Raw genomic sequence first — 10,693 nt, 5'->3', positions numbered from 1 at the left:
GTGTGTGTACATTTGTTCATGAGTATACATGTTTGAAGAGACAGGGGGGAGGGGGGTGGGGGTTGTGGGTTCTGTGAATGTATACAGGAGGTATATATGCAGAAGAAGCGAAAAGAAAAATGAACGAGTGGGAGGAAGGAGTGATAGTGATCACAGAGAAAAAAAATCCCTCTTGTGTGTGCGGTAGACCTATTGGCATACTAGAAGGAGGGGGAGAGAGAGAAGGAGAGCAAGAGAGGGAGGGAGGGGGGTAGAGCAAGAGAGTAAGCGACAGAGAGAGAAAGAGAGAGAGAGAGAGAGAGAGAGAGAGAGAGAGAGAACGTGCGTACGGGGGATCATGTAAAACCAGATTAAAAACACAAGATGGCTTCCTGAATGGGCTGCTGAAACACAGACGAGAGAGAGACTCAGAAAGAAGAGTGGAGAGGTAGAGAGATAGAGAAAGAGAGTGAGACAGAGAGAAGAAAGGGACAGAGGGACAGAGGTGAAGACGAGAGGAAGCCGGACTCTTCTGATGGGGTTTTGGCCAGCGAACGGAGGAGTACAAATCAAGGCAGCTCAGAGGCTTGCAGGGTAAATATTCATCACTCCAGAGTATTTTAAGATTGATAGCCGGGTGGGTGGTTGGGAGGGGTGGTGGTGGGGGGGGGGGGCTAAAGGATGAGATTGGTGGGACAGGGGGACAGCTCAAATACAAAACACATCATTTAACATTGAGACAACCAGGGCCATGTAGACAAGGGGTACATGCTGTGCCAAATGAAAGAAATGCTACTGCTGTACAATTATCAGCCTTGCTTTGATGAGCCACTTCTTCTCAGCTAACATAGCCACCAACACTTGTACACGTTTCCCCAAGTTGCCCTTTAAAAAATGGGTTATGCCGACCTGTCTAGTGCATATATTAGGGAGGCTGCGCCAGGTTGAGATACAGACATTACATAATTCCATAAGTGAAATTGAACCCTTGCTTTACTGTCTCTCGTTCTGTGTCCCAGCAGTAGAGGGAAGTGCTGGCTCACTGTTTGAGCTCAAATTAAAGAACAGAAATTTGCATGCACAGCTGCTTTTTGATGGCAGCTGGAGATGACAGGAATAATAAAATGTGAGACTGGGATGTATGTTTTACCTGGTCACCCCTCTGTCTTTAATAACGAGTAATTTTAAACAGGCCCTTGTCGCATTATTCTATTGATTGTTATTCTCTCCCCCTCCCATCTCTCTCTACCTCCCTCTCACTCCCCCCTCTCTTGCTCTGTTGAATGGCTGTAAAGGTGGAATATTTTGAAGACAACAGTTGAGGCTGTTTGGGAAACCTTAAACTAGCAGCCGAGGTAAGAGAGGGCATTGGGTTTGTGTTCCCATGCCGTTGTGTGTGTGTGTGTGTGTGTTGTCTCAGTCATCTGTGCATGATCTCTGTCCATGTTGCTTTGACTCTCAGCTCTTGGTTCTTCAGCGGTGTGATGGGAGGTGTAAATGTGGCGGTTAGTTAACATAGCGACCAGATCCTTTCTTTGTTCCATGTGCATTTCTTTAAATATGTGATTTTAGAAATATGATTTTGATGTAAGTATTTGTGGGAATTGGTTAATGTTCTAGACTATTCGCTACACGCTCCGTCAAAGACACATGCTTATTATGTTAGCTCTGATAAGATCGTCGTCAGGAGTAAGGGTGTATAAGTAACCTTTCGTATTCCACTTGCAAGTTGTCTTGATCGGAGGCTGACTGTATTACGCTACTTCAGCAAGCTGAGCGCCTTCTTGATGAAGTGGCGGCATCCTCAGTTTAAAGCGTCCCACGCTGCCCGGTGATTGGTGCCAGAGCCAGGCATGTGTAGATGCAAGAGACCAGGGAGAGGAGGAGGGATGAGAAGGAGGAGGAACCTTGTGCGCTGGCTCAGGAGCCAGGGGGCCGTCCTTCTCCTAGGTTCTGGAGTCAAATGAGGTAAAGGGAGTAAAAGTTAGTGGGTCACGCATGCGTACGTGTTTGATTGTCGGGCATAGTAACCTGTGGCATGTGACCGCTGAGAGCTGCTGTTCCACAACTTGCCGAGCCGGGGCACGTTTTGTGTGTTTGTGGGGAAAGGAAGTTTGAGGTAGCGAGGTTTCATCGAGAAAGTGTTACATGAATTAAAATCTTCAGAACCTTGTGATGTCCTCTTTAAGTGGGATAAAGAAAGCTTTGATTTGAGTTATCGTCAGAAGCATAGTGAAACATTTAGGTTTTGCAAACCAAATAGAAATGGCAGGTCATGACTTGAAAGGGTTTTTAACGTTGCATTCATTCACCTACATCATTCGAGTGTACGGAAACTTAGGTTCATCAATCTGTTCACCATGCCATGCACGGGGTTTAGCTCAGTTCTACTCACATACTCAAGTTTACCTTTAAGCCTGCTCTAATCAACCAACCACGCACGGAAGGGTCTTTATTCTCAAGGTTTGTATGTGGAAAAAATCTTTGGACTGTCCATTTCTGTGAGAAAAGACTGTCTGTCTTGGTTCCAGTAGATTTCTGTTCCCGTGTTATTCATTTCCCTGGTTACATAAAGATGGAACAAGGTCCACATACAACGAGCTGAGGGCACTCTTTTGGCATTTTAAATAAGCAGTTACACAGTCAGTAGCTATTTCACAGACCCAAACAACAGTTCCAAGATGTTGGAGCACAACAAACGTTCTGTGACAAAATATGTGGTTTTAGGTAGTTTTTGGTAGTTTCCTTAGTTGTTAAGGAAACAAACAACAGTCAAGAGGTTACCAAAAAGGGCTGTAAGAATGCTGTGCATTATTTTTTTTTTCCACACCCATAGACAGGATTTCCTCTTAATGCGTGAGGTGCATTTGAAAGAAATCACCTTCGGGAAAGAGTCAAAAGTGGAGTAGAAACATTCAGACCACTGACTGCGTGGCAGCAGATGCAAGGTTTGTTAATCATGTGTTCAGCCTTGCGTGGAATCCCCAGCCTCACTCACAAAGGGTTAACACTGACCCAGTTTCCGTGGCAACACTGAATGTCTGATGACATCATTGCTTTAATTTTAGCTCAAGTCCAGCATCCAAGGTTGGTCACATGACCAGCTAGTCGGATCCACACACACACACACACACGTGTATGTGAATGTGTAGTTGGGTAGTAAGTGGTTTGATATATAGTACAGACTCAGGAAGTGGAGGGTATGACATCATCTCTTCCATTCCGTCTTGACTTTCGATGTATTTACAGTTCTGTGAGGTTTCCACTCATTCTGTGAAGCACAGCATCAGGACACTATAACATATATTCAACAGTTAGTCAAGAATTTAGGTTTCAAGATGATCTTCAAGAAATATGGTCTTGATTTCAAGTGTTTCCTGAAAATGAGTGAGATTCTTGTTTAAAGATACAGCATCAACATGAAAGGAATTTTGAGGTCTTAAACAGAATTGCACAAGGCTGACACAATTACACAGCAGTTACATAATAAGATCAAACAGCCAGTCCTTTAAGATTCATTGATATTTATACATTATCATTAAGTACAATTCAGTGTGATTCACGGATGGTTGATGGTCCAAGAGTTGTACAAGGAAGCTGACATTCAGATACAGATGAACAGATTTTAAAAGCTAAACTAACAAAAAAACACAAGAAAATTCATCATGAAATAACAGCTAAAAAGAGATTGAAACCCAACAATAATTGTATGGTATTGTATGCCCCTGTGGTGTCGTGGCCACAACATATAAACAAGTATAAAGGTAACTAAAATAGTTCCTTCATTAACAGTCTTCTATAACTCTGCATGCAACCCTAGGAGGTCACTGAACAACTGTTAGACCAACAGTGAGTCCTGTGTACAAGTTTAAATAAGTTTAACTTTGTCTTCTTAAAAAAACCAAAAAAAAAAACAAAACTATTTTATCAAAGATCCCCCATAATCCTGAAAACATATACACACAAACATAGACAAATTTAAATGCACACTGTTCACTGATATATAAAGTTAATACACTGCAGCGTTGTCATGTTTCATTTCAAGTTTATGACAATTAATGTCTGCAATCAATGTCTGCTGTGCTATGTGTAGCTGTGCATGTGCCACTGAACACGGCCGAACCTACATCCATTCTCAGCTTGGATCAGTAACCTGGAAGGCACGATAAGTTGTGGTTGGTGGCTTCTTGGCATCGTTGGTGGTATCTGTGTTTGATGTCGGAGGGAGGTTGTCAGCCGCCTGGTGCCGCAGTTAATAAAAAATGAATGGAAAGAGAAGTAGGAGGAGTTCTCAGCTGTTGCTGGAGCTCTTTAACTCTCACCTTTCTAGAGTCTCCTCTGCAGCCTCCGCTGGGCACACGCTTTATTCAGTCCTGAATCCCTCCGCTGCTCGATACTGCCAGGTTTTACATAACACAGCACCACAGCTGTTGAGAGTTTTCACCACACACTATTGAAATATAAAGAAGAAAATATTGATTCTCGAAGCATATTTATCTGAGTTCACGAGGGCTGATTTCTTCAACAGACAAGGTGTTTAATTGGACTGATTATAATGTAAGACAAGGCAGAAATGCATGTACTGACTTTACACTTCAATAGGACAAATCACCCTCAGCCATCGTTGTCTACCTGCCCTCAATGTGAATCACCATGACTGTAATCCATAAGCTCATAGTGCACAATGGAGATTTTCTGTTTTGCCACGTTGAGTACTGGCCCTTTAAGCCCAGCTACGCCTGACTTGAACATATGGGAAGCTAATCTTAGCCCAAGTCCTGAGAGAGACAAGGCTGGCAACCAGCCACTGTGCGGGACTAGGAAAGGCTTCTGTGGTTTTCCATCTTTCTGTTTTTCTCTCTCTTTCAACTTTGAGAATTTCATGATTTAACAACAAAATATTGCGATGTGTTTAATTTACACATAAATCATTCAAGTGTTTTCAATCACTGATCGCAACGTAGTCCAATCAAATGTAACCGCTCAGCTCTTTTCTGCGACTTGAACCTTGGCAGATAGTCGCACACAGTGTTCTTTCATTGTTTTATGAACTCACCTATTGCCCATATTTTTCATTGTGTCTGTTGCCAGCTGCCTTTGTCTGACACAGAAATTTTCTAATACATTCTGTACATTGATTACATTCTTTTTTCTTGTGTCCCGAACCTTAAGCACAAAGAGTCGCTTCTCAAAAACAGCCCTCCTTCCCCCTCCTTGTTATTTTTCAGCAGCTCCACCCTGCCTCCCCCCCACTACTACCTTTTCATTTTTTTCCCTTCTCTCTCACAAACCACTCCTCCCTTTCCCTTTGTGAAGAGTGGTGAGGGAGAGGGGGGGGTCTACAGAGGGATAGGCCTTCCCCAGCTGGGCTGTTCGTGCTGACTTGCACGTGCCGAATGTCAGGAGGTATGACTCAGACTGGATACCCTACACTCATTACTACAATCCACACCCAAACACACCCTAAACTTAACACCATTCTGCTTGAGGAGTTTGCATGTGTGCATATGTGTTTGTGTGTGTGTGTGGTGGTGTGGGTGGTGTGGTATAAATTATGGACATGAAGCATAAAGCTGCCATAAAAAGCCAATCCAGTCTGAAATATAATAATCGTTATAAAAGAAGATTTTAGTTTTATATTGGCCTGAATTGTTCAACGAGACTCCAACACTTTGTGTTGCTTCCACTCTGTTAAATCTAATGTGCTCAGTACAGCCCTGCAGCCTCTTGTCCCGCCCACCATTAAACCCGATGACCCTCAGTGAACAATCCAATACTGTATGGTTGCTAGCATGTATGTCTGTGGAGGGAAAAACCATTATTGTGCTTCTGTGTTTGCACAAGTCTTTGGTGTCTTTGCAGGCAAAGACATGGGCATTTGTGTTACAGTGGAGAGGGATGGGAAGAGAGGCAAGGAAAAAAAATGAGACAATAGAGGAGGGAAGGAGAGCATGAGTGTGTCAGATCAGATGACCTTGATGCCATTAGACTGCGGGGTTGGTGGTGGGGGGGGTTATGGTAGTAGTGGTAAAGGGGGGTGGAGTCAGCTGACAGGAAAAGATGGGAGGAGGGGAAGGACCCACATGCTCTGACCATGATGCTCATGTGAGTTGTTTAATGGCTGCTCTTATTACCCTAAACGACACCCATCTTGCCTCTAACTAAAGGTGATTAAGGTGCAGAGATGGTGACATCACATCAGCTCACCCACCTTGCATTTGAAACAAACAGTTTTTTTCCTCGTTGGCTTTTGTGCGTTTCACACACAAGCACACACACAGACCTCCCACTACCAATGTGCTGGTAAACATTTAAAAAGCTTGTTTCACTGTGAGAAGGTTTTATGTCAAGACTTTGTTGCGAAGAAAAGATAAAGATGACTCAGGCTTAGTCATATGCATGCCAACCCAACGCTCACTGCTGAGGATGGACTTTTGTTGTCAGTCATCCCTCCTACAACCAAGACCTTTCCTCTCTACTGCTGAGAAACAGTGAGCAAGAGACAGAGAAGTGAGAGAAATGGAGAGTGAGAGAGGGGAACGGAGAGAACGAGAGAGACGAGGGCGTGAAACAACTCATTTGGATGATAATTTGACTACGCTGTGAGATGAAGTGATCGATGTACGAATCAGAGCCTCTGTTGTACCATCCTCTCTCCAGCTCTCTCTCAATGCCCGGTTACAGCAGATTTACTGTAAGTGTCATATTTCCGATTTACTTCTTGCTAAAACGTTAACATATTTGTACTGTTGAGGTCTCAGTGGCCTGGTGAAAGAACTGGTTAATTCAAAGTTAACAAGGACAAGGCTATAGACTTTATAATGTAGCCTGTCACACTCTCTCATTTAGGAACTCAGAGGGTGAATTCAGGACAGCCCTCTCGGGGAAGCTCGCGACGGCAGCATCATGCTGTTACTTCTTTAATCAAAGAGAAACATCTGAAAGCCAAAGACTCCCACTCTCAATGTCTTTTTCAGTGATCGTGTCTAATCTAAATTCATTATTCATCAAACAAACTTGGTTTCAGTGAAGTTTAGTCTAACTCTTCTATAGTTTTATCACCTACATAGGTCATATGTTATATCTGTAGTGATGTTCAGATCTGCATCATGCGGTGAAAACAGCTGAATTTGTTACAGTACAGGTGCCCTCTTTTTGTTGGCGATTTGGGTCACATTTTATTTCTCTGTTTGACGCAGCTGTGTGTATGGACGGGGACTAACCCACTCAGAGGTCACAGTTTCACAACAGGAATGAGTGAATGTCCTCTTTTTAAGTTAGTACTCTTTCTTAGGTCACAAATTCAGTGTCTGCTTCTGCTCTGTTTTCCTCATATTCACTTTAAAATGATAAAAATGTTACATCCATGTTGTATGAGTAATTAATAAAATTGTTTTTATTTGGCAAGTGCCGTTATGGCGGTGTTTCCTTAAGGACTCCTTCACTTGAAAGGTCTCACTATTCTGATAACAAAGGCAGGAAACAGAAAAAAAGCTGTTGTTTAGTATTTGAAATGAGGAACTGTGGAGCTGCGGAGAGCATGTGACTCATGGGTTAACTAGAGGCTTAGGCTAGAAGTGCACTGTCACTGCAGCCAGGCGAGAACACAAGCACAAGTCAGCCAGGCGAATGAACGGGTGTGTTTTGAGTGCCTGTTGGTATGTGGTGTTGGTGATAGTAGAGAGACGGCATGTCGGATGATGCGCGTGTCCACGCAGCGGTGACGGAAAGTGTCCTGGTGGAAGCCGCTGATGATGACGATGCTGCTATGTCATCGTCATATGTGTTTCCTACCTCTCTTGCTCACTGCTCTCACTCTCACTCATTGGCACTCTCTGGTCATGTGACCTAATGGTCTACTTCTCATCTCCTTCCCATAGACAGCTTAGGCTGCGCTGTGTTTCTCTTTGGAATTGACACTCATCTGTGTGTGTATATATGATTATGTGTGGCAACAGAGAGACAGATAGTGTGCAATTTGTAGGACCGGAGAGCGGGCGCATCAGAAAGTGTTGGAACGGTAATGTAATGAGCTATGCTAAGAGGAGAAAAAGCTTAGGAAACAAAACAAGAGAGGCACATCGAGACAGACAGAGGCAGACTGAGAAAGCCAGAGAAAATTAGACATTGAGAGCGACCAAGAGAAACAGGAAGAGGCAAAGTAAGAGAACCAGCGAAAGGTTATCGAAGTTAATCCAGCCATAGTGCAGTGTAGCCAGCACACGCTTAGTAATGTAACAGAAAAACACTACGCAGGAGCTGACGGCAATCTGCATGGGGGAGCAGCCATGTTTCCCTCCCCACTCGATCCTCCTTCCTCCCCTTTCTGCTCCAAAACTCCAGCAATGTTGGAGAGAAGAGAGAAGACACCACAAGGCTGGTCAGCCAGCAAGTGGGTGAGAGGAAACGTCCAGCGATCATGACGACGTTGATGGTAATGGCAGTGACGCCAAGGCAGAACAACGGTGAAGAGAGAACTACGCATGGACATTGTCAAAGGAGGGGACAGAAGTCTGACAGCCTTAGCAAACTGTAATGGGTTGATAGCTTGGTTGCTGTCTTCGTTTGACAACAATCTGCCTACCTTCTCTCTGTTTCTACTCTGTTTCTTTTTCATCTTCTTTCCTGTTACAGAATCAGTCAAACAAATAACTGAGCCAGTCTGTCTCGCTTTGACAGCGTTACCTCCATAGACCTCCCTCTCATTGTCGTCCCTCTCTTCGATGTTTTCCTTCATTCCCTTCTCTTCATCCACTCTAGCTTGCTGATGTCGAAGTCTCATTCCCTGTTCTCTTTTCATTGTCCGACGTAGTTGGCTTCTTCTTTCGCTGCTGTTGCCATCATTCTTCCTTTGCTTCATGCTCATAGGTAAGAGTTGACATTGAGTTTCAAAGATGTTGGCACATCAAGTGACCCTCAGCGTCCTCCAGTTAGAAACCTTCCACCTCGCCTGTATCCTTTGGATTGGAGGATGGGCCAGCAAGACCATTAGCAAGCAGTTTCCCTCTTCATCTATGCCAACCTTCCTCTGTCTTGTGCATGCAGCCTTGCTAGAGGAATTATTATCAGCCCCAAGTGTGAGATTGAAGCTTCTCGTTGCATGTGATGAATGGGCAAGCGTTGTAAATGTGGATGAAGAAAAAAAAATGGACATGGAACCATTATCGGTGGCTTCTCCTTTGGCCCAGGGCTGCGCCGAATATAGACGCCCAGACAAGGGACGAAATCTCCGTAAGGAAAAGCCGATGGTGTTTGCAGAATAAATAAGCAACATAACGTTGCTTGTCCTTTTTTTTTCCCCCGTTGATGCCGTTGTGAGTTGCCATTGTATATTCGCCTGCCAGCTGTTGGTTAGCCTCTGCGTTCAAAAGCAGCAAGCGCTGTCATAACTGCCAATATTTGGCTTTTGGCTTTAGTGGATAAACAGACCAGTGACACTTCATTTCTAGATGACGCTATAAATATAATATCATCGAATATAGTAGAGCAAATAGGGTGTGGATAGAGACAAGGAGAGGTTTTCCCAATCCCAATTTCCCCCTGCTGTACTGTGCTGTTTCCTAGGCTGCTGCTATTAGTAACTGCCCCTCACAGCCCTCTCTGTTTCTGCTCTCTGCACACTCCTCCATTCCATCGTACGTGCCTGCTGTGGCTCAGATAATGGCCTCTCGCTCTGCACACACTGAAGAGAGAGAGGAGAGGAGATGGAGGGAGAGGCTGCATGAGAGGGAGGGGAACGGAGGGAGGGAGGGAGAGAGGGGAAGGTGGGGGCTGCTAAGAGAAGCCGACTGCATGTGTAGCTCAGAGAAAGAAAGAGGATATTGAAAAAGGGAAGGGAGGAGCAGACAGAGATAATGAGAAAGGAAAAAGGAGAGAAGAGAAAACATCGGCCATAAGAAGAGGGAAGAGAATGAGAAACGTATGTGTTGTGCTGGGGGGAGGTGTGTGGTGTGTGTGCGGATGGCAGTGTGTGTGTGTGTGAATGCATGCATGTGTATTTCGGCACTCGCTCTGTCTGTGCGGTGCACAGGCTGGAAGAAATAAAAAGGATTAACCCAACAAGGCTGGACCGCTTGTAGGCTGCTGTGCCGGCAAGCAGGTCTCATGCTCCTCTTCTGCTTTCTGCTTTCCGACTGGCCTCTCTGTCTGGACGTCTAGGATCACGTAAGTATGCATCGCTGGTGCTTGAGCCCTCAGCCGGTTTCATATTGTCAGTCTCTCTGCTTCATGTTTCTGCTCAGCATGGCAGTAAAAGACGGGGTGGGGGAAGAGGGTGGAGGACAAGAGGGAGGATGGGGATTGTGTGTTTAGGATTTAGGTTCAGCTGTCTATTATCCGAGCTGAACTTAACCCCTCACCACCAGCAGTAGTATGCTTATGCAGTCTATCTCCTCCAGTTGTTTTTGTACAGTGTCAGTGTGAAATAGCACTTGTTTGCTCCCACACAGAGCTGGAATGGCTTATTTTGTTTAAATGGTTCCCAGACTCAATCGCCTGGTCTAGCAGGTTCTGCAAGATCTGATCCGGTTTGTTATGTTGTTGATTTTTGATATGCTTGGATTGTTTGTGTGTGTTTGAATTAGAGTGACACAGTTAGGGGGACGTCAGTGATAGAGTAGGCTCTGTCATGGTGTAAATATTTGTTGAAGCACGTGGTCTGTACAATTTGAAGCATAGTTGTTGGGCGATGCAGGTGTAAGTGTAGCATTTGTGA

General features: G+C 44.6%; 1 protein-coding gene across 5 annotated transcripts in view; it reads left to right on the top strand.

Moving 5' to 3' along the window:
- Positions 1 to 301: 301 nt before the first annotated feature.
- tet3 (tet methylcytosine dioxygenase 3) overlaps positions 302 to 10,693 on the top strand; it is a 31,324-nt gene continuing 20,932 nt past the window's right edge. Inside the window, exons 1-2 of one of the 5 annotated variants that reach the window (XM_029510178.1) lie at positions 302 to 573; positions 1,275 to 1,334. Coding sequence is in view for 1 of the 5 variants with exons in the window: in XM_029510176.1 (XP_029366036.1) it covers positions 6,599 to 6,673 (75 nt within the window). In the remaining 4 variants the exon portion in view is untranslated. Of the gene's footprint in view, positions 574 to 1,274; positions 1,335 to 6,547; positions 6,674 to 9,804; positions 10,148 to 10,693 lie in introns of those variants that run through there. The other 4 variants (XM_029510179.1, XM_029510176.1, XM_029510177.1 and 1 more) reach the window with 4 other exon arrangements.

This window comes from Echeneis naucrates, chromosome 9 (assembly GCF_900963305.1).
Source record: "Echeneis naucrates chromosome 9, fEcheNa1.1, whole genome shotgun sequence".
Taxonomy (NCBI): Eukaryota; Metazoa; Chordata; class Actinopteri; order Carangiformes; family Echeneidae; genus Echeneis; species Echeneis naucrates.
The sequence above is the reverse complement of the archived record's forward strand: the minus strand, read 5'-3'. Positions and strand labels throughout refer to the sequence as shown.